At 44.3% G+C, this 22,015-nt stretch overlaps 1 protein-coding gene across 4 annotated transcripts in view; it reads right to left on the reverse strand.

The window, feature by feature from the left end:
* Nucleotides 1-19,363: 19,363 nt before the first annotated feature.
* The window catches only part of CYRIB (CYFIP related Rac1 interactor B), a 77,535-nt gene continuing 74,883 nt past the window's right edge, over nucleotides 19,364-22,015 (reverse strand). For all 4 annotated transcript variants that reach the window (XM_080639641.1, XM_080639642.1, XM_080639640.1 and 1 more), the window contains one exon: nucleotides 19,364-19,958. In XM_080639641.1, coding sequence (XP_080495767.1) covers nucleotides 19,895-19,958 — 64 coding nt within the window. In that variant the 3' untranslated portion in view covers nucleotides 19,364-19,894. The remainder of the gene's footprint in view (nucleotides 19,959-22,015) is intronic.

The following is a 22,015-nucleotide window of genomic DNA, read 5'->3' on the forward strand; positions in this document are numbered from 1 at the left end:
ATGTCATGTATGGCGCAAACAGGAACTACAGATTCTTGGAAGGACCTGCTTGATCTTTGTAGTGTAGGAGGAGACAGTGCAGTTTTCTTCAGCAGAGTCTTCCTCTCCTTCAGCCCGGGAAGCAACACTCAGAGACTGCTAATGCAGACAGTGCAAGGGCAAAAGGGGAGGTGTTTCTAAAAGATCAGATGGAATTGACATCTTCTGGCAAAATGGGCAGGTTTCTTTCCCTCTATTTTCTCTCCAACCTGAATCAGCTATTCCTGCCTTAGCCTAGTTCCATAGGCAAGGCTAGCACATGGAGCCCCAGGCCTGAGGCTCTCCTCAACCTTCACACCCACTACAGCTGTGATAACTAATGTGAACTCCCACTAGGGAAAAGGAGATCCTGCAAACTATCAGCTCAGTCCCAAAGCTATTTTTGGATCTCAGACGCATGTTAATCACATCCCTCAGGGTTGCCTGCACCCAGGTACACGGGCAGCTTCTTGGGCAGCAGATTTCACTACAACGGAACAACTTCCTGCCTGACATCAAGACCTGCTGCAAGTTCAGTCCTTCTTAAATGGGCAATTGATATAAGCAGGACAATATATCCTTTGTGTTCTCCCCTAAGACACATTCACATGTCTTTGCTTCCAGCATAGATAAGCAGTCTTTGAATTTCGTCATGTCCTACTTGCTGCAGCATTATCACACTCCAGGTAACTGAGCAGCCCAGAGGGGCAGGCAAGACACAGCTCTCAGACAGCTTTTCCAGCCTTCCTTTGTTCCTGCAAACACATACCCTACAGATCCTGCCAGTGCTGGTGTGCACAGAGCATCACTGGTAATCACAAGACGACACCAAACAGGAACACGCTGACCTTCTGGATGCTTTAAACTGTGGTCAGCACCAGAGAGAAAACATATAAGTCAAAAATATGATCTTCTTGGGAGACCTAAGATGAAAAAGAGTAAAATGCACCATTTAAGTCCAACGGTTTTTAACAAACCCACACATATCTCCTTACCTCCCTGCCACTGATTTATGAATCAGATGCCTCGTCCTTGGGATAGGCACACACATGTTTCACATTGACACAGGTTTTCTTTCCCACACATCTCTGCTGTGTAAGGTGACCATTTGAACCCATTAATTCACCATACAAAGCGAGAATGTTCCCTTAGCTGGTGTCCTACAGAGCTCAGGTTAAGGGCAGCAGAGTGAAAAAAACTCCTGTTTTGGGGGAGGGACAGGAGGAGAGAAGAAAGCACATGAAAAGGCTATACTTTAACTCAGTACGACTTGACTTCTCTTCACCCATAGCATATGGTGTACACATGATTTGACTGCAGCAAAATAGTTCATTGCTTCATGCAAACCAAGCTGAGCATGCCTGTAACTCTAGTAGGTTCTCAGGTCAACCTGGGCTTGGAGATGCAACCACTGCAGCTTTTTCTCACCAAAAATACCTGCAGGGCTTCCAGCTGTTGCACAACAAACCCTCAAACAGTTGAATAGAGGTGGCTCAGATCAACGAGGTGAGAGATGCTGATGTAAAGCAGACTTCCTTTGACTTCATGCTCTACCTGACCTCATCTGAGGGCGTCTCCTCTCCAATCACCAGCCCAACCTCAGGAGGTCCTATATGAGGGACAGTGGCAGTTGTGAGAAGCAAATGAGGCTGCTTTGCTCTTCCCTTTAACAGCACGCATTTTGCTATGAAAGAGGTGAGAACTTGTCACTGAAGTGAGGTGCTACATAGCCTTGCAGGTAAAGTGAAGGGTCGTGGTATCTGAGGCCCTATTGCTCCTTGCTCCATATCTGTGCGTCCAAGCCCCATCTGTGCTCCATCACCATGGTGCCTGAGCCCACATAAAGCACTTGTACTCATACAAGAGGCTAAAGGACACCCACATCTCATGCTTAATGTTCTCCATTCCTTCTCCCCAGAGAAATCAGTGAAAATCTGGCAAATTTGCACTAACTTCAGTCTTACTCTTGGCTGTCACTGATATAAGAGGTTGGGAATGAGTCTGTTTGTGGCAAGCAAAGAAATACAGGGGAGGAAGCAGCAAAAAATAATTGGTAGGTGGATGTCCTTAAGGAAATAAATACACGGTTAAAAGTAATTCCATGGTCAAGAAATGAGTTTTTTCCAGGAACTTCAGGGTAGACAATTTGTATGTGATAAACCAGAGAAAGATGAAAAAACATCTAAAAAATGAAGTCCATACATACATATATATATATGCATTTCTTTGTTAAAACCCATAATGCAAGAAGATTTCCCCCTGTCTCCCAGTGAACATTGGGGTTCTTTGTAATATTTCACAAAACAACATCTGTCGCCCCAAATTGTGATGGAGATGAATTATGTTCTTGAAGATGCTCTTGACCCCCACTGGCAGCCCTCTGCAACTGCCTGAGAAGCAGGACTATAATTAGTAGCCATATGCCATGGATGGAAAAAATCCATGCCAACTATTGCTAGAATGCAGTAACGTTATTTCCAAGGGATTTTGAGGTGCATCCAGGGTGAGGGAGACCTGACTCATCTCTTGTGTTTTGCTTCTGGCAGGGAGAAGTGGGGAAAAAGGGGTTACATTGAAAGTGCCAAGTAAGAAAAGAAAATGCTAAACCTGCCATGCAGTTAGACACAGCAGGTCTCTCACTATGGGACCTGGTGCGGGGAAGCCATTTGGGTCCCTTCCTCACCTCTTCACAATGCCAAAAACCTTGGTTGATGTAAATCATCGTTGTTTCTTTGACATCAGTGGCGTGGTGCCAGTTTGCAGCAGCTGAGGATGTGACACAACAGCTTTTACTCCTTGTGAATGTCAACAAAGTTATGCAAAACATCAATAAAATGAAACAGAAAATTAACTGATTTTGAACTATATCCCTATTTTGGGAAGTTATTTCAAAACTATATGTAAAGAATCTAACATCCTTTTGGGATGATGCCATTAATAGCACTGGTATTTACATGACCCCATAAAATGGGCTTTTTAAACTTTTCTTGTCCTGACCTTGTGCTTAAGGTATTACAAGGGTGGGTGATAAACAAGCAAATAAATTCTTATGGCCAACAAGCAGGGATCATCACAGCCACACTGCTTCTGAGTCTGGGTGTTATCACAGGCCATCAGAACTTTAAAGGGAACAAAGTCAGCTGCAGCAGCACCACTGCTGTGAACGCGGCGTGTCCTTGCATCCATATGGCTCCAGGATGCCGAGAGGGGAAATGCCTGTAGCCACTGACACCAGCACACAAGGGGCCAATTCTCCCAGCACAGCGCTGAATTGGCAGGAAAGAAATGTGTCCTGCACAGCTCAGTACTGTTGCATTCACAGATGGAAAATCCTCCCCTGGAGAGATGGGTTAATGCTGTAGGAATTGTGTGGGAGACCTCCCTTAGGACAACATGGGATAGATGAACTGCTGTCCGTGTTCATCCCAGATCCCATGAACAATTGTTCTCCCAAAGCTCTTGCTGTGATGCTTCTCGAGATGCTCTTCCTTAGCTGAGGCAGACACCCTTATGTACAAGAAGTTGAACCGAGCAAACCTAGCTGAACCTTGCCATTAAATCATGATTGGAAATTGAGGAGCAGTGACATTATGCCATTTCTTTAACGACCTGCAGGCGAACACACTCTTCCAAACACCCACAGTTTTGAATCCTTCCACTGGAAGCAAAGCTAATAGTAAAGATAGCAAATGTTCTGGGACAGTGACAGACCAGGACACCAGCACCAGCCAAACACCACAAATGGTCCTTCTCTTACTGTCCCCCAGTCTGGTCTGCCTCCTGCAGCCTCACAGCACCAGGGAAATTCCCATTGTAGCAACACAGTTAACTGGAGGTCCATGAGCGCAACATGCAAGACAAAAGTCCAAGAGAAATAAACCCTGGGAATCCTTCCTTCGCACTGTCAATGTAAAAGGCATTTCTGTTGTACGGACCCTTCATCTGTACTTCTGCAGCATCCTCATATGGCTGTAAAGCAATCTTGAAACAACAATAAAAAACAATACATAAAATTCATCATCAACCATGTTTTCATGTGTTAGGAACATCAGTGGCCTTTCCCTAACCTAGGAAAGGGTGGTAAGTCCTGACTTTCTGCCTAGGCACTTAACCTGAAGCAAAAGCGTGTGTCTGTGTTTACATATATATAGATATATAAGTGCACAAACTACTTATGCAGGAGGAAACCTCTAATACTTTGTCTTATCAAACATCCCCAGCACCTTTTATTGCACCACTGCAAGTTTCCTAGTGCTTTATGTCCTCAGATGCTAAAGGGAACTATTAAAGAGCCCATGTGTGAGCCAGCATCCATTTGTGGATGAAGAATGCTAACGGCCGGCACTGCCACAGCAGGGGGGGCAGCGGGTCCTGAACGACCTCCAGACAGCCAGGAGGTAGTTCAAAACACTGCTGCAGGGATGCTAATCCCATCTCAGCCTTCCGTGAAAGCTCTCTGTGCCATTCTGCAGTGCTGCAAACATTCTCTCTCCTTAGAGCAGCAATTTCTCCTCTCGGTCTTCCTGTACTGCATTTAATGTCAGCGCAAAGGCTCCTTCTCCAAGATCTCCCAGTCACAGCCACAATACTTGCCAGATGTCTGGGGAAGCCACTGAGTTAATACAGTGAGGACACAGAAAAAGCTGTGTATTTTTACAATGATATTTAATTTCCCCAAACCTCCTTTCCCCTCACACCCCTATGACACAGCTGTCAGCTACATGATATCTCAGCTGGACAAACCCCATAAAGCTTGGACTAAACTGCTGGGCAGGATGAGTTTTCTATGCAAAACCACAATACTGAGGGGCAGCAAGACGGGTTTTCATTTTGCTGTTCTTCCACTGCAGAGTCTGAATTCCTTGGCCAGCAGATGCTCATTCAACTCATGGCAAGATGTTGGCAGGCAGTCTGACATTTTCAGGAGATAACTGCATTTAATAGCACAGATCTCCTTAATCAGTTCATTCAGGACAGAACGACCCAGCACTGTCTTCTGATCTGATTTATGAAACGAGCCTATCCTCTCAAATAGGGTAAAGTAACTGGCTGCGTCTATGACATGATGTTCCTGCAGCACTCAAACACATGGTTTTGGGGAGGTGCAGAAGGAGAGCTAATAAAGCTGCAGAGACAGGGGGTCACATCTTACTCAAGTACCCCAGCCTGCATCCCAAGAAACAGCACTTGGAATGAGTTTTTTCTCACAAGGCAAAATTTGGTCTTGGAAACTTGCAGCCCCTCTAAGGGAGAACCTGGAGGCAAAAATAAATGAGTAAAAAGGGAGATGCAGTCATTATTTCCAGTGCCTCCCCTTCCTTTTAATTCTCTTCAGCCACTGTCCCCTCTCTCCAGAGAGGCCACCAATCCCCTGGGCTCAGCACACCATCACCCCCCTGACATGTACAAAACAGGGTGGGCTCCTTACTGCAGCCCCTCTAGGTCACCTTTAGGCTTGCTCCTTCCAAGAAGTCACCTCATCAGCTCCTCTGTAGGCTCTGAGATCCTTCTGCCATGGGATGCATAGGTCCAGTTCCCAAAGATCACAGTGGGGTGTGGACCAACCAGTGATGGGCTGCAAGGAATGAGAAATGGGTCTGTGAAATGCTTCAAGAGAAAACAAACCAGCTGAAAAAGGACTTTTTGCTTATCAGCAGGTATTTGACAAGTTTTATGAAGAACGCTGTCAGAAGAAGCTCATGATTCATTTTTTGTCATCATTGTTACTCATTTAAGAAGGTTGCTGTTCCAGCTTTGCACTAGAGCACAGTTCTGGTGAGTTCAGCACTGCAAAACAGGCCTGTCTTCAGATTTTTCCCAAAAAAGCTCTATGTTCCAATCACCTGGCATCACACACACTTCAGGCTATCCAGTGACTGCTACTTCCACAGGGGAAAGGAAAGAAAACAGTAAATGCCAAGATGCATTTGCACCAGAGTTTTGTGACCTCTTTGGTCTTGCAGGTACCTTACAACTCGAGTGTCTGTGCCATGAGTGAACCTGTGCTGGTTCAAGTGTGGCCCTTCAGAAAAAGGCAGCAATAAAAAACAGGATTGATCTGACACAACTTATCTCAGAAATAAACAAACCCACTTAGGTTCTCCTTGTAGTCACTGGGACAGAGATACCTGCACGAGGATGTTAACCTTGTCTATCTAAAGATGTTAGGACAAGATTAATCAAGCTGGACACACACTTGACTCTTTCACTATCCATCAAGAGGGCTTAGATGAGACTCCTGCTTTGGCTTCGTTCAAGATATATACGTGTTGGGTATACTAGCCCAACACAAACAGACTTGCCAGAAATTAAGGTGTTTGGAGGAGATCCTTAACCTCTAGAGCCTTTTATTTTCATCTCCTTAACAATTAACTCCTTCCAGCATATACTGCAGGGTGCCAGTGCATGGATCCTCATCTGTAATGGTAGGATCCTCATGGCACGAGGAGTGCAGGGTGTGCTGCCTCCTCCCATCAAACCTCTCTGCTTCCCACCAACCCCAGGGGAAAGAGTCCCATTAATTTCCACACATACTGCATCAGCTCTTTCGTCTGCAACAGCCAAGCAGTGAGACACAAGGGAAGTGAGACACAAGGGATGCATCCCATCCTTCCAGCACACCACTTTGCAGAGCATTCCCTCACACGTGCCTTTAAAAAAACTCAATCCACCCCCAAATTATTATTATTACTGGATTTTCCTGTAAGAATCCATGTACCGTTTCCAAGTACACACATGAATTCAAGGACCACAATCACTGGGAAATATTTAAATGAAGTTCTGAAAAACGAGGGCCATGTCAAGTATTAGTGAAACAACAGACAGGGGGGAAATTATTTTCATCCCAGTCAAAATAACACCTTAAAAACAGGAACGACCTTTTTGTGTTCTTGTTGCTGAATCTTCAGGTTTTGCATCATTGAAAACCATGTGGCAAGGTTCCTGCACAAGGTGCCAGGCATTTCCAGGCAAGCCATAGAGACCGCAGTATCATTAATTTAATCTTCCACTACTCGGCTCTTCTCCTGACTGAAAAATCAATGCTAATAAGGAGCTTTGGGAAAAGGCTGTGTTGATGCCTCATCTCGTATGGACTAATTTTAACCTGCTATCAAATGACTAAGTGGCTTTAAAGAACCTATAAACCCAACAAAGAGATTTTTAAATGTGTCTTTCCCCAACGGTGCTCTCTGCTGATGAAGACATCTAAATGCATGAGGATGGGTTTATGTGCTACCTCAGCCTCTCTGACAGGAGTGCTGGAGATGGAGGCCAGAGTCTCCTACTGCAGCTGCATCAGCCCTTGTGCTTGCATGCAGGAAAGCACCAGGCAATGAATCCGACAGAGAGCAATTTCAAGTAGTCAGAGACACTAATAGCATCTGAATCAGCTGTAGCTGAAGGAAAAGAGCGTGATGCTATTTGCTCATTCAGATAAATTGCCTGCTACAGCAGTAACTGAAGCCTGAAGAACAAGTGTGAACTTAAGCAATGGTTAAGATGGGATAAAAACAACATCCAGAACAGCCTCAGTCTCGCTCGTGAGCATCCCCTCCCAGCAGTGACCTGAGGTACCTTTACCTTCACCTTCAAGGTGTCTGAGGAGGCAGCCCAGGAGGTCACAAGGCATCTGGGATATCATTCCTTACCCCTAGGAGCTGTGAGACTTGATTGTTAGGTTGAGTTTTTCCCACTTCTTGGCAAAATCTCTATCAAAATTTGCTACATGGCCACATTGCCCTACTTTAAATCATGACACGATGACTATCACACCCAGGGACCAGTTAGTCAGGTCCAGAAGACAACAGGTAGGTGAATTAGGATGTTGTCCTTTCTGAAAGACTTCTTTTTATGAGTAGTCAGTTCTTCCAGTTCATTTGTCCCTGCCATTTCATGTTGCATCCCAAATATGAAGACAGGCTGAGAAAGTCGAGGCTGTTCAGCCTGGAGAGGAGAAGGCTGCGTGGAGACCTCATAGCAGCCTTCCAGTATCTGAAGGGGACCTACAAGGATGCTGGGGATGGACTCTTCATCAGGGACTGTAGTGACAGGACAAGGGGTAACGGGTTCAAACTTAAACAGGGGAAGTTTAGATTGGATCTAAGGAAGAAATTCTTTACTGAGAGGGTGGTGAGGCACTGGAATGGGTTGCCCAAGGAAGTTGTGAATGCTCCATCCCTGGTGGTGTTCAAGGCCAGGTTGGATGAGGCCTTAGGTGGCATGGTTTAGTGTGGGGTGTCCCTGCCTATGGCAGGGGATTAGAACTTGGTGATCTTAAGGTCCTTTCCAACCCTAACTATTCTATGATTCTATGTTAATCTGACCAGAGCAGCAACACTCTTATTTCTTTCTACAACTCCTAGCACTGTGAAGGCTCAATTTTTAAATCAAAGGTCCTGAGGTACCTTGATCTGCACTTAAATACAAATAAGCACACCAATATTGTTAGCAGATGCTTAGAAAGGTGTTTGGTTTTCTGAACTACCAATATCAGAAAAGGCCTTTGAATTTTCCTAGCAAATGCAAGGCCTCCTCCATAGTGAATACATTATTTACCAAATATTCACTGAACTTTCAAAGCCAGATCAAATTTGTTTTCCCTTCTATTCAACAGCTTTGACCATGGAGAGAGATATGGGAAAGGATGGATCCAAGATTAAACATTCATTCAGACTAAGAAGCTGTCTCCCTCTTGCAAGACAGCCCCTCAATTGCCAATTTCACAATTCCCTCCTGAATGCAATAATACATTTATAATCAGAATTGCTATTAATACAAATAAGGGGGGGGGGGAGAAAAACTAGACTCTGAATACAGCAGAGTATTTATCACAGCTTAACATCACTGTCTTATCTCTGTGATAGGAGTGAGAAGGAAACCAAACTCCACTACATCAAACCAGCTTTTAACACTGAGATCCATCCTGATAATATCACTGCAGACAGTTTATCAGCAGGATCTCATCCATCACAAACTCCAAACAGGGAGTGTGTGACCAGGTTATCATCCCACCAGAGCCCTGCTTCATTTCCCCAGTGCCTTGCTTTCATCCAAGTAACAGCATGCCTGGCAGAGACCAGTCTGGACCCCACAAGGCTAATCCCAGAGTTGTCTCAGGAAAGCTGTTTGCTATAAGGAGTTACCAGCTACGTATTTTCTTGCACATGAACCACCATCACTTCATACCTTGCTGCTGTAATGAGGATGCTCTCAAAGGGCATACTCAAAGGTATCTGTTATGTAGTTCCACACCCTATGGCTCATAGGAAAAACAGACACGGCCATGGGCTTTTTTGGGACCATGTATCAGCACAAGCATGATGTTTGGCTATGTATTAGAAGAAAAACAGTTCTTGGATGCGTGCATGTAGATAAATTCCACATCCCCAGGCACACTGGAGGTGTCCTGCCCACTGCATATTGTCACAATGATGATCTCCATGTCTCACTGCTTCACATCTACACCTTCAGGGCCTCGTCTGCCTCCATGCTGGCAAAGACTTACCTGCCTCAGGTGACACAAGTTCCCCAGCATGCTGTGCCCAGGCTCTCCAAAATCCCATGTCCCCAGATATCCCTGTGCCTGGGTCATTAATGGTCCTCGTTTGCTTCCTGTGAGGCAACACTTGCAGCTCTGCCCTCTAGACCTGCCTTTAGTGCATGAAAAGGATGAGGAGGTATCAGACCCAGCATGTGAGGTAACTCTGAGGCAGCAGCCATCACAGCTCCATCAGGAGGTACCAGGTCGGTGCAGCACACTTCAGGATTGCCATCAACACAGAGTCATCAGGGTGGAAAATGATCTCAAATTGCAGTGCCAAAGGTTGTGCTTTTTAGCTCCTGCTGCAATAAGTGACATGAAACGGAAAACCTATATATAGGAAAAATTGCTGTTTCCGGCAATTTCCCCAAACTCTCACCATTCTTTATTTGGTCATTCTCAGATCACTGCTCCCAGCATGCAGCAGGAACATGGGATAAAGATGAAAGATAACAAAACCCTGGCGAGTCTCCAACCATGATCAGACATTTCAATGAGTAACGAGCACGACCAGAGGTACAGGAGTAAATATTTACAGTTATTTTTGAAGCAAGGTCTCGGGAAAGATGTAAACTCTCCCGATCTGAGGCATTGGCTAACCTCTAATTGCAAAGGAAAGGGGAGGAATGGAAACTTTTCCAAGATAAGGGATCACCAAACTGCTTGTCGCAGGGTTTCGTGGAACACCCTCAATCTGCCCCGCTCTGGTCAATGTCAAAGCCCTGCGCTAGAAGGGCCGTAAGTCTGAGTGAGTTTAGCAGCTCCTAAATTCCTAGAAAAGCAATTGTAACTTATACTTAGCTTGCTACAACCGTTTGATTTTCTGCACAAATTACGGAAACATGTTATTATATAAAATCAGATGTTTTGTTACAGGCAAAACATTACCATAGCTACCTTCTTGGTTATCCCCAGGAGCTGCAGTTATTAGTTTGTCCATTACAAACATCTGGGTTTTATTTATATAATATATACGTTATATATATGTGTATATGCATATAAATTAGGTATTGCAAACTATTGATACAGTGCTTTTCTAGTGTATGAGAAAGCTAGAATGGGAAGCCAGTTTACCACCATAGGAGGCTCAAGCTCAAACAGATAAGCTGTATACAGAAAACAAGCAAAGACCCTAGTACTTACTTGATACACAATATGATTTATTCAGTTCACTAAAACTCCAATTATTGTGCGCAGCCTGCTTGACATCTCTTTCCTCCACATAGTGTTGGATCCATTCATTGTTTCTTTCTTTGGGAAATTTATTTTCACCACCTATTTTGTAATGGCCAAAGCAACAGCTCTTCAGCCTTGCCTGAGCCCTTTAACACAAACATCTCTCATGACACACAGCTACACGTACCCTCCCTTCTGCTTTCAGTCAGCTGAAGCAGAAACGTGTGCAACAATTTGTTGTGGAAGCAGCTGGGTTTAGGCCAGTCTTATACAAAGAAGGGCCAAGAGATGCTTCTTACAGCCGGGAAGGTTGATGGTGGTCCTCAGCTTCACAAGAACGTTTCACCTCCTGCCCAGATGTGTTTTCTTCTGATGTACCAGATCACCAAGTGAATTTAATGGTCAACCCTGAACCTCTGCCCATCGATACCCTGGAGAAGGTGTAAGTTGAGGAATGCTGCTGGGAAGCAGGGCACTGGGCAGGAGCCAGAACAGATGTGCTGGGGCAGCCAGCGCCACACCAGTGACACATGGCAACATCTTGGACTTAGTGAGAGCCACTTACGTGCTGCAGGCTGGGCCAGATTTACCTCATATCCATAATATCACCAAGGGTGAGTCTGTTCTTGCTGCAGAGAGGAGATACACAAATACCCAACCACTTAGGTCAGGTAGTGCTGATCCAAGGAGCAGGCAAGGCTCAGCAGAACTGTTCGCTCAGTGTGCCTCTTCAGGCTGCTTTTGGGGCCCTGCCAAGCCACGGCTGCACTGGAGGAAAACAGGAACAGACAGGTTTGTTTGGGATCTGCCCAGCCCGTGGGGTCAACCAAAGCGAGGAAAGCACAAGCCCTCCAAGCCAGACCAGGCAGTGCCATGACCAGCAGATGAGGGGATACAACAGCAACACCATCAAACATCAACGATGCCAGCGTGAAGAGCCACTACCTCCAAACCAGGGGTGAAGCCTGCTGGGGCTATGCACATCCACTCATGAGCAGACACAGTGGGAGCAATGGTCTGTCTTTGGTACAGACCATGCAACATGCCTTGCACTTACTGCAGTGCCTGTGGGACTTGGCAAGTTCAGTAACACCAATCCTGGGCAGTCTGTTTGGCACTGCTCCTCATGGAGCAAACCCCTCCATGAACATTCAAATGATTTCCTCTCCTCACAGGTGGCACTTCATGGTCAGCAGTGTTAATAGACACTGATGGGACGGGAAACAATATTTGCTCCAAGATCTGATACGTGATAATCTTCCAATGATGCTGCTAAAGAGTTACCAGCCCTTTCTCCTGGCCTGAAGCCAAAGCCCATGTTTGAAACCTGAGGTTCAGCAAGCACAGATGCTGTTTGCCTGCTGAGGAACGAGCATTTCTAGCAACAGGTTAGAAGAGGTGACAGGAATGCTGAGAGGCTGAATCACTCCTGAAGAAGAAAAGAAAGATTCTGCCTCCAGACACAATTTCCTCAGCATCCTCAGAAACTTCTGCAATACAAGTTTGTCTGCTTTCCCCATTTACAGCCCACCCTGTGCTTGTCAGTACACACATTATTCTCGCACAAAAATCACCTTAAGAAGTGTGTCCCAAACCTCATCACTGACTCTGTCACACAGACACCATTTGGGCACTGTGATGCTCACACATTGCTTGCTGTATCAAAACACCAGGCTGCACCCAGAGTGGTGCTCAGCGCAACCACTACCCCCTGCCGCTGCTCCAGCACGTCCCCAGCCCCAGCCCAGCGCTCTCTCCGGGCAGCCCTCCTCCATCTCCAACGCCTTCTGCAGAGGAAGCGGTGCAGACTGACCAAATTCCGATCCCCTTACACAGCCCCTCGGAGCTGCTCCCCGGGTGGCTCGAGCAGCCTTGGCCGCTTGCTCAGACCCAAAAACGCAGCGAGGATCCAGAGAGCCAAATGGTTCCTTTACAAGGGAAATCGAGTGTGGGATATTTCCTAGCCTTGGGCTAATCGGACCCCAGAAATGTCTCTGCATTGGATGGAGCCTCAAGCCGTGTCTGTTGTTATTGATATATTAAAAATTAAGAAATAAAATGAAAGCAAAAGATTTGGGAAAGAATGCAGGCAAAGTCCCAGCTGAGCGGGGGATGGAGGGGGAGGGGAGATGCAGCAGACTGAAGAAATCACTGCAGTGCACAATATCAGCACCTCCGTTACCTGAACAAAAGGTTTATTGTAAAATTATACCATTTACAGTAGTGATGCAGTAGGCTATTTAAAAGATAAACACGCACACAGATGCACAGAGCGCTCTTCATAGCAATAGCTGTAAATGCTGATCTAGGTTCAGAGCACAGAAATTTCCCATAGTCTGATCTCCGGCTCCCCCAGACTCCAGAAGCAATCTATCCTCAGGCAGATGGGCTGGGCTTGGTTCTCTCCTCAGATCTGTCTTTTAAGGGTTTCCAGACCTAAGCCTCAGATGAGCCATCTCTGCGCCGGGGAGCTGCTTTGGGGCTGCAGAGGCCAGGGCTCAGACACGAAGAGTATGTGCGAGTCCAAAGCGTGGGAAGGGGCCGTGAGTCTACTGAGCTCTAAGCAGACATTGGGCTGGATGAAAGCAGCCGCAGCTGCCCCTGCAAGCAGCATCACCCCAAAGCCTCACTGATGAGAGACAGCTATCTCCACTCAAGTTTAAGGGGGACACATACTGAAGATGATGCTGCCTCGAGGCTGAAAGTCCTTCAAAATGACTGATTGGAACCCTACTGCTCTGCTGTACCTAAGCAGGAGCTTCCCATGCCGCACAGACCTGAATAGCACCTTCCATAACCAACCTCACCTGGTAAAAACTAATTAAAATGTTTAATTAGCTTTTGATTAACAGCATATTTCAGAATTCTTTAGAGACCTACAAATGAGCAGAGGCACAACTTCGAGGTCTGGGGCCTTTCAGTTTGGTAAATGAGCTCTCTCTTGTAAACGCAATTACATCGAGATATCAATTGCTCCTCATTTGCGGAGCATGAAGCAAGTTGTGTTAATGTGTCGAAATGAGGGGAGAAATAAAGAGAGCAATGGATCACCGAGTCTTTGAAGGGAAAAGTAATATTGCAGTAATTGATATAAGGGAGAGCTGGTGAGTGGGACAGTCGCTCTCAAAGAACAGTGGCGCTCAGCCAGTAAATACGGCTCAACTGAGAAGAGCATCACTGCCATCTTCAGGACAGCCGGGTTCTCTTCCCTGCTATGTAGCAGCAGCTTCCCCCGGAGCATTTTTTGGTTTATGCAACACAAAACAAAGCATTTTCTGCAACTCTGTCCAAAGTTAAATTCTTAGTTATTATTGATGCTCTGCAGAATGATGGTTTGGTCCAGTGCCTGCCAGCTTCTGAACTCCGACATCTCAAACTGCCCACAGGAACATTTCATGAGCAGCATTTCCAGAGCAAACTTCAGTTTAAGATGGAAAAGACCTGTCTGTCACTTCAGCCTGTTTCAGTACAGTGACATTTCCTGATGGACGTCTCTTGCCCTTTATTCAGTCCAGCTGAAGTGTCTCCAAGAAGCCACCCTCTTCCACTTCTCTTTCAAGATGTTTACATTAGCGTAAGAGATGTGTTAGGAAACTCCTCATGACATCGGCCAACTTTCCTTTCATGGCACGAAATCCTCATTCTTCTAGCCAGAAGACAGTCAATCAGCTGGTAAACACAGAAAGCACCTCTGGCCTGGGTCTCAAAGCAGCATTTCACTCTCCGGCACAAGCCATTTCAAAGATGCACAGTGTTGAATGTAGGGAATGCCAGTATAAAAACAACAGTAAGGATGCTGCATATGATAAAGGCAATTGGTTAAAAGCTAGCAAAACACACAGTTAAGACTTCTACGTTACTTAAGCTCAAGTCTTTCAGCAAATGCTCTCCCCCTCTGCTTTTAACTACACCAATGCTGATCAGGGGTCACATAGCTGGTTATGGGGACATCAGTTTTACAGTGCAACATCTCCCTCCACTCTGCAATCAGCCGTGTCTCCTGGGCCCCTTCACATGATGGGTGTTTCCAGCCACATGGGATGAGCTGGATGAGTGCACATCTGCCTTTCCCAAGCCTGGACACCGGCCCATTATTTGGCCAATATTCGAGCATCACTTTGACACAATAGGCACATGTGAAATCATGCAATGCAGGAAAATGGGGAGCCAGGATAAAATAAGCAGCTCTGTTCCTTCCTTCCCTGCATACAAGGAAAAGATGGGCCACAGATCAGGCCAGATACATGCTCTTGCCAGGCCAGCTCTGGCTTGGGGTTGTCTCAGACTCCCATGACTACACAGAGGCCATTCCTCTGCCTCAGCCAGTTCATGGTGTACATCATGACCAGCAAGAAACACAGCCATGATAGACATACAGATGTGTCATCTGCAGCAGGAGCTCTACATGCTTCTGTAGAAGGGACATCACCAATACACCCTGAATGGTGAGGAAGGGAAGAACACAGAGATGCACCTCTAGAGATACTGGGATCAAAAGGGATTTGCCATCACCAACCAGGAACCGCATGGCAGGAGCCAGGAGAAGGCACAGCTCTCCACTGTCCCTCTGCGCCATCAGTCACTTATAACTCCTCATCTCATTTATCAGACACTTCTGCCCTCTACAGCAACGTGTTGGCCTATGGATAAGGCTGAAGCATGAGCAGGGAACACAGGTCCCCAAGGCAGGAGCCTGCAGGAAGTACCAGACTGCTGCAGTTCACAGCAGACAGCTATGGGGGAGAACACAAATATACCTTCTGAATTCCTCCTGTTGCACAAACTGAGGACCCTGGAGCCATCCTAGGACCTGTCTTCAATCATTCCTAATCATAGCAGCACATGGAAGATAACAGCATCAACACATTTCTGTGTATATCAGATGGACGCTTTCCGAAAGGAAAATGAAGGGTCTTTTGTGAAGCTTTAACTGTGAAACGTAGACACATGGCTGAGCAGGGCAGCCAAGGAAAGGCTGCAAGTAGGCATGGCCCCTGGAGTTCCAAGACCACTCACACATGAGGACAACCTCAGTAAGAATGTTCATAACACACTAAGTCCGTGCAACTTGCTACCAGCCTACCATTCACCCAAGCATTTGCTGGTGGAATAATTACAGCACTTGAAAAACTCTATTCTTCCACTTGCCCAAGTCTTGTAACATCCCTGCAGTAACTAGGCAAGTTCACCTCTGCAACTCCACACATACCCACTGCACACCACTGCAGCTGCAACCAAGAGGGAGCAGAACACTGCTCAGATACAAGAGACAGGGTCAGATCATATTTGATCACCAGGTACAGCCCTTCTGGTGTCCTACCTTTGACAGATGCAATGAGCCTGTCCAGGCACCCTTGTATCATCACAGCAATAGAAGAGAAGGATGAGACCAACCTGAAAGGGGTATTACACTGAAGGGGGGCGGGGAGGGGACAGGGAAGCAAAGCATTGCTGCAGATCCAGGGCACTGAGCTGGATGCAATCACCTAATTTTTAACTATCCCGTGTGATCCTGTTCATTACAAAACTCATATGCAAATTGACAGCATGAACTTTATACTGGGATTGCTTCAGTCCTTGCTCCACTGCCCCTGGATGGACAGAGAGCTGCTGCTATCCATCAGCCAGCAAACGTTACACTGGGAAAAAAAGGGAATAAATTTGCTAGGCCAGTAGAGACCAGAAGAAAGAGCACGAGTGAAAAGGAGGGAATAAACTTTGCTAGGCCAGTAGAGACCAGAACAGCGAGCACGAGTGAACATCTTGGCAACCCAGAGCTAGTTCTCTATTTTGATAAAAGAACCTGCTTCACAAAGAGGCATTTCTTAGCATTTAAAGAAACAAGTAACCCCATCACCACAGGCAGGCTCAAGGATGGCTCCTGCCTCAAGCAGGACTTGTTAATGTCCAGTAAACATCACAAAGAGCTTCCACACAGACACACTTTCTAAATGCCTCAACTACTCACAAACTCTTAGCAACTGTGTAAACTACCCCTTATTACATTAATTTTACAGGTCTGTCTTTTCAGAGACAAGAAAACAACACTAAGTTTAGAAAACCTGAAGAAAAGGAAGATGAGCATCCTAGTTCAGCAAGAGCCTAAAGGGTCACCACATCCCTGCTGTGAAGACATGCTGGCATTGGCCTTGCGTGTCAGGAGAAAGCAGCCAGAGTGGTGCATCCAGAAGGAGATGTTTGCCCAGAAACACTCCAGGTCCACCTGCAACAAGTAATTTCAGTATCTCTCTCTCTCTAGTTCTGCTTCAGACATAAAAATTACTAGGAAGTAAGCAACCCCTGATGTGGTTTATGAGCTGGAGTAGAATGGAACAGGAAAGGATACTTTTTTAGCACAGACATTTCCATGATTTGTGCCCTTTGTATGGGAATGTTAAGAACCAAATCAACATCACACAAGCAGGCTGGCACTGAAGAACTGCAGAAAAAACTATTGTGGGCTTGTAGGGTGGCCCACACTACCCACAGATAACAAGTAAAACAGAGAGGAAGAAGATTAAAGAGTAGGTTTGCAAGGAACAAGCACCAAAGCTCACGCAGTGGGCACGCAGCAGTTTCAGCTCAGAAATGCAAACAGCTGATGCCTGGTGCACTGAAGGCCGTCGCTGGCTCTTGGAAAGCTCACAAGCAGGGAAGCTTGCGGAGTTGTGGCCAGCCAACTCAAAGGCACGCCAGCTCTAATCTCCTTCCCCAGCTGCGTACACAGAAACTGCAGAACACAAATGCCGGAGGAAAAAAAAAAAAGGGAAAGCTCCAGTTATTCTCAGACCACAAGAACAGCGATGTTTAAAAGCAAAGATGTTGGCAGGGCAGCAGAAAGGAAGAGCTGTCCAAAACAGTCGACTGCAGAAATCCTGTGTTGTTTTAGTCAGCAGCCATTGAGGCAAGACAAAGAAGAAATTTGCTGTATGGCTACTTCTGTTGTTACAGCACTCAGGCTGGATTTGCTGTTTCTAAATGTTTTCTAACAAGACTCGGAGTAAAAACATTCAAATACCTAAGCTCCTACTTAAAAGCTAATCTCTGTAAATTGGGTTTCCTTTAGAAAGCTTTACTTGCTTGGACAGAAGTATGATTTTGCCCCTCTTGTGGTTATTATTTGATACCTGTACTCACGTTAACAAGGCTGAGAGAAAACTTGGTTTTCCTCCTCCATGAACTCATGAGAACAGTTACTCTTCAGATACCTGCAAAATGGTTGGGTGTACAGTTTGTAAGAGTCATATAATTCTGGGAAAGACTTAAGAAAGCAATAAAACCAAGTTTTGTCCTTTCTCAGCTGGATTCAACAGCGATGCTGCTAAAAGGACTGGAGAGGGGTATCATGTCAGAGCAAGTGGTTTATTCCTGCAGCCAGCATAGCACATGGTTTGCTTTCTCCATAGCAGGGAGGCTGTTAAACCTCTTTGGCAGGAAATAAAAGAAGTGTTACCCTGCCTAACTCAGCAGGAGGTGCAGGTACCAGCAATGGACACACTTGTACTGTCTCAGAAGTCTTCAAGTGTCATAAGATTTTGCAGAATTATTTCCAAAACCAACTAAAAGAATCTTTCCTGACGGTGCAGAAAGGGTGTCCTCAAGAAATCCAGCACAGTCATGCCGCTTTGTTATATCTGGAGGTAGCATGCCATGAGAAGTACAATCCATTACATGTCCAGCAAATAAAGCTGAGGGTGTTTACGCTTCCCTGCAGGTTTCAAATCTTTCCAGAACGATTTCAGGCATAAGCACACCAGCACCACACACGAGGTGCACCAATGTTTGCCCATTGAAGCAAAACTTCTTATTTCCCACAGATGTTTTTTAGTAATTCTCAATTCTTGTTTCCCCGCCTTCAATTCTTCCCCTCTCAAAAAGCTTTATTTTCTTCACCAAACTATCAAAGCTTAACATGTGTTGTGATAAAATACTAGCCAAACAGGGAACATCATTAGGATGCTAAGATTATTCAGATTTTACACACAGTTCATAATACCTAGATCCACCGGAGCATACACCAGTACAGAGTAAGGGACATTCCTCTCCCCATCACTGGTACTGAAGGAGCCAAATTGACATCCTAACCTGGAACATTATTTCTGATGACTCTACTGACATGTCAATGTGAGTAGCCCAGATTAGGTTTCTTCAGCAACATCCACTGGCATCCACATGGATTGCACAGAAGTTCTTCTCCAAAGCCTGTACAAATAGTATTTGTGGGGACAGGAAAGCAGCACAGAGCAGAGAACCCTAATACATGCCAGGCTTACATCAGTGGGTTAGACTAGAGGTTACTGGTAATGAAACAGCAGAATTTTCACTATATAAAATTTATAAATTTATTATTTTTTTGTAAAAATCCAAAGAGCACGAAGACATCTCACTCAAAATACTGGTAAATCAAACCACACTTAGAAAAATGAAAGCTGATTTTATTATCTTATCCACAGCCAATCATTTGACATGAACATGCATACGTAATTTTGCTACGCACACACCACAGTTTAACGTTAGTTATTAAAGGTTAAACATACAACATACATCCTTACAAAAATGAGTCAAAATGCAAACGTAACTTTTCAACAAAACAAGTTTTTACTTATTTAAAAAAACCTTTGTGTTGGGTACCATTTTGTACAAACACAGTTAATTTAAACAAATCTGCTCTTAGTTTCCTCATGGTTGCACATGAAAATAAGCTGCAATAGAAAATGAAGTCATTGAGGGATTTTTAAATAGCAGAAGTAGGCAGTCTCGCCATGCAGAAGAAGCAATATTAAATATTAGTTTTTTCAAAAAAAGAAAAAAAAAAACCCACAAGTTTAAAAATATTTAGTTCAAGTCACAAATCTTTCCCCAGTACAGAGAAAATCCAAATGCAACGCATAATTAGCTGCCACTTAGGATGGCTATTCAGGAAAGCAGAAATACTTCCCAGAATTGATAATTTTCATTGATTTGGCACAGAAAAGAAGTCTGAGCTTACTTAAGAACAAGAAAGTGATTAAAAAAAACCAAGGGTAAACAGGAAGAGAGAAAATAAAAAGCAAGGATGAACGAGAGAGTAGTTGCAATCACTAAAAAAAAACAACTCTGTGCATCTCAGTCATTGCAGAATACTGTCTGTCTACAGCAGGTGCGAATTCCAGGTAACTGTTATTGCAACATGGATTTGATTTGCTTGGAGGTAGTCTCATCATTCAAATGCTTTGTTGTGTACCTAAACACAGAAAGAAAAACCAAGTTGAGAAAAGCACAGATGCTATTTTACTTTGGCTTAACAACTATGCAATTTCTTTATGGCTTAACTTGTATGTAAGAACTTTATGGCTTTACTTGAATGTAAGAGAGTAATCCCACTCCACCTTTACCACGTACATAGCTTGGATATCCTGATCAGAAAGTGCTATTAATCAATCCAAACTATAAACCAAGGGGAGTTAAAATAAGCCTAAGATGGATCTCTGCTTTTGTGCTCACAGGCCATTTGGTAGTAAATGTTACCACTTGTGCCAGCTAATTATCAGTAAGACTTCAACTCTGAGGTCTGTATCCATAGGAGACATCTTCAAATAAAACACAGCTTCACAAAGTTTTCTTCAAAACTGAAAGTGACCAAACCTTTCCAGATCCCTCAATGAGAACAGATGTAATTGGTTTTCAGCCTAACTTGCTGTTCAGCTAAGTAACCGTGCTGCTAAAACTAAGGAGTATAGACGTGTTCATTTTAACCCCTTCCCCCTTCCAAATTCTCTATTACATGAGCACATTTTTACATTACTACAAAGAACTTGGTCATCTCTTATTTTAAAAGAAAGTACTGCGCATCTCCAGTGCTGACTTCTTTGTATTACTGTTTTCCCAATCTTCCTTAACTGTAATCTAAAAGCAAGTAAAAACTTAATTCTGTAATTTAAATTAAAATAGCACTTTCATTATTATCCACAACTGCAGTGATCTTTGTTGTTCACTTGAAGAATGGCCTTTTGTTTTGGAAACTAATAACAATATAGATTTCAGCCTTTTTTGGTCTTTTTTGGTCATTTATGCTTTCCACAAACAAGATGCCTAAGGTTTCCTAAAATTCAGAAAAGTTACTGCACTTGGTATTCTGCCCGTGTGAAAAAGCTGAACATGATTACAGCACTTATATTAATTTCAAATTATGAACAGCTGATCTCCCTCCAAAATCCACACCAACTTCCATTTGCTGTTAAGACACATAATCTATCTCTTGTGAAATCATGAGAACTTCTAACACTTCTCCAGACTCAAAAGACTTAGATTTGGACTTAATTTCTCATGACATCACCTTGAATCTGTTTTCACCACGCTCACACACAGCAGCTCACCTCTGCATCTCTTCCTAATAACTCCAAATGTGATTTAAAGAAAGATTCAAATATCCTACCCAAACAAGTAACTCAGATGAGTGAAACCACGACTGTTGAAGTACGTATGCATGAAATGGGTTGGTGTGGTGGAATGACAGCACAGACTGAACATACATGAATAATCACAAAATAATACACAACGAAGGGAGAAGCTGAACTACACTTTCCAGGTACTTTCATAGTGTCAACCATGATGGGGAAAATCAGGGTACCAGTAAAGGTGGATGTTCATCTGCAGCTGCAACCACAATAAATCAGTCAGAAAACAAATGCTAATACAGCATTGTATTGTGGAAGCTTGTGTTTTTACTCATCACCATTCCAAAGGCCGATCACATACAGGAGGTTCGGAGATGAATAACAAAATGATTTCAGCATGGAAATACTCACACGACATCTCAAATTAAGCCCAGATTTATATTATTTTAGCTAATAATCTGGAAAAAAACCTTTGCAAGTGAAACCACTTATAGTACAGTTAATTCTTACCACATCTTCACACAAAAGGAAAAATGAAATCAATGCTGTTTTTCTTCTATGTAGTGAAACTAAGTACAACTCTACACTTTCAGGGGAGACAAACGAAAGCTTCCACATTTGAAAGTAGTGCATGAATAACAATACCCAGGTGCAGTAAACTGTTACGAAAGTAAAACGATACTTCTTCAAGAAAGGACAAGAATGAAGAGCATGTTACCAACTGCAGATACAGCTTTATGATCCAAATCACCAGGTTTTAGGTTTCTACATTATTAGAATTATTAATTTTTCTTTACCTCTCCAATTAATGTGGCAACTAATCTATTCTACAGTAAAAACACTGAGGCTTTTACCTTAAGTACCTCCCTATAAATATCTTGCGAAAGGAACCATTTCTAGTCAC

This window comes from Psittacula echo (genome assembly GCF_963264785.1).
Source record: "Psittacula echo genome assembly, chromosome: 2".
In the NCBI taxonomy this organism is placed as follows: domain Eukaryota; kingdom Metazoa; phylum Chordata; class Aves; order Psittaciformes; family Psittacidae; genus Psittacula; species Psittacula echo.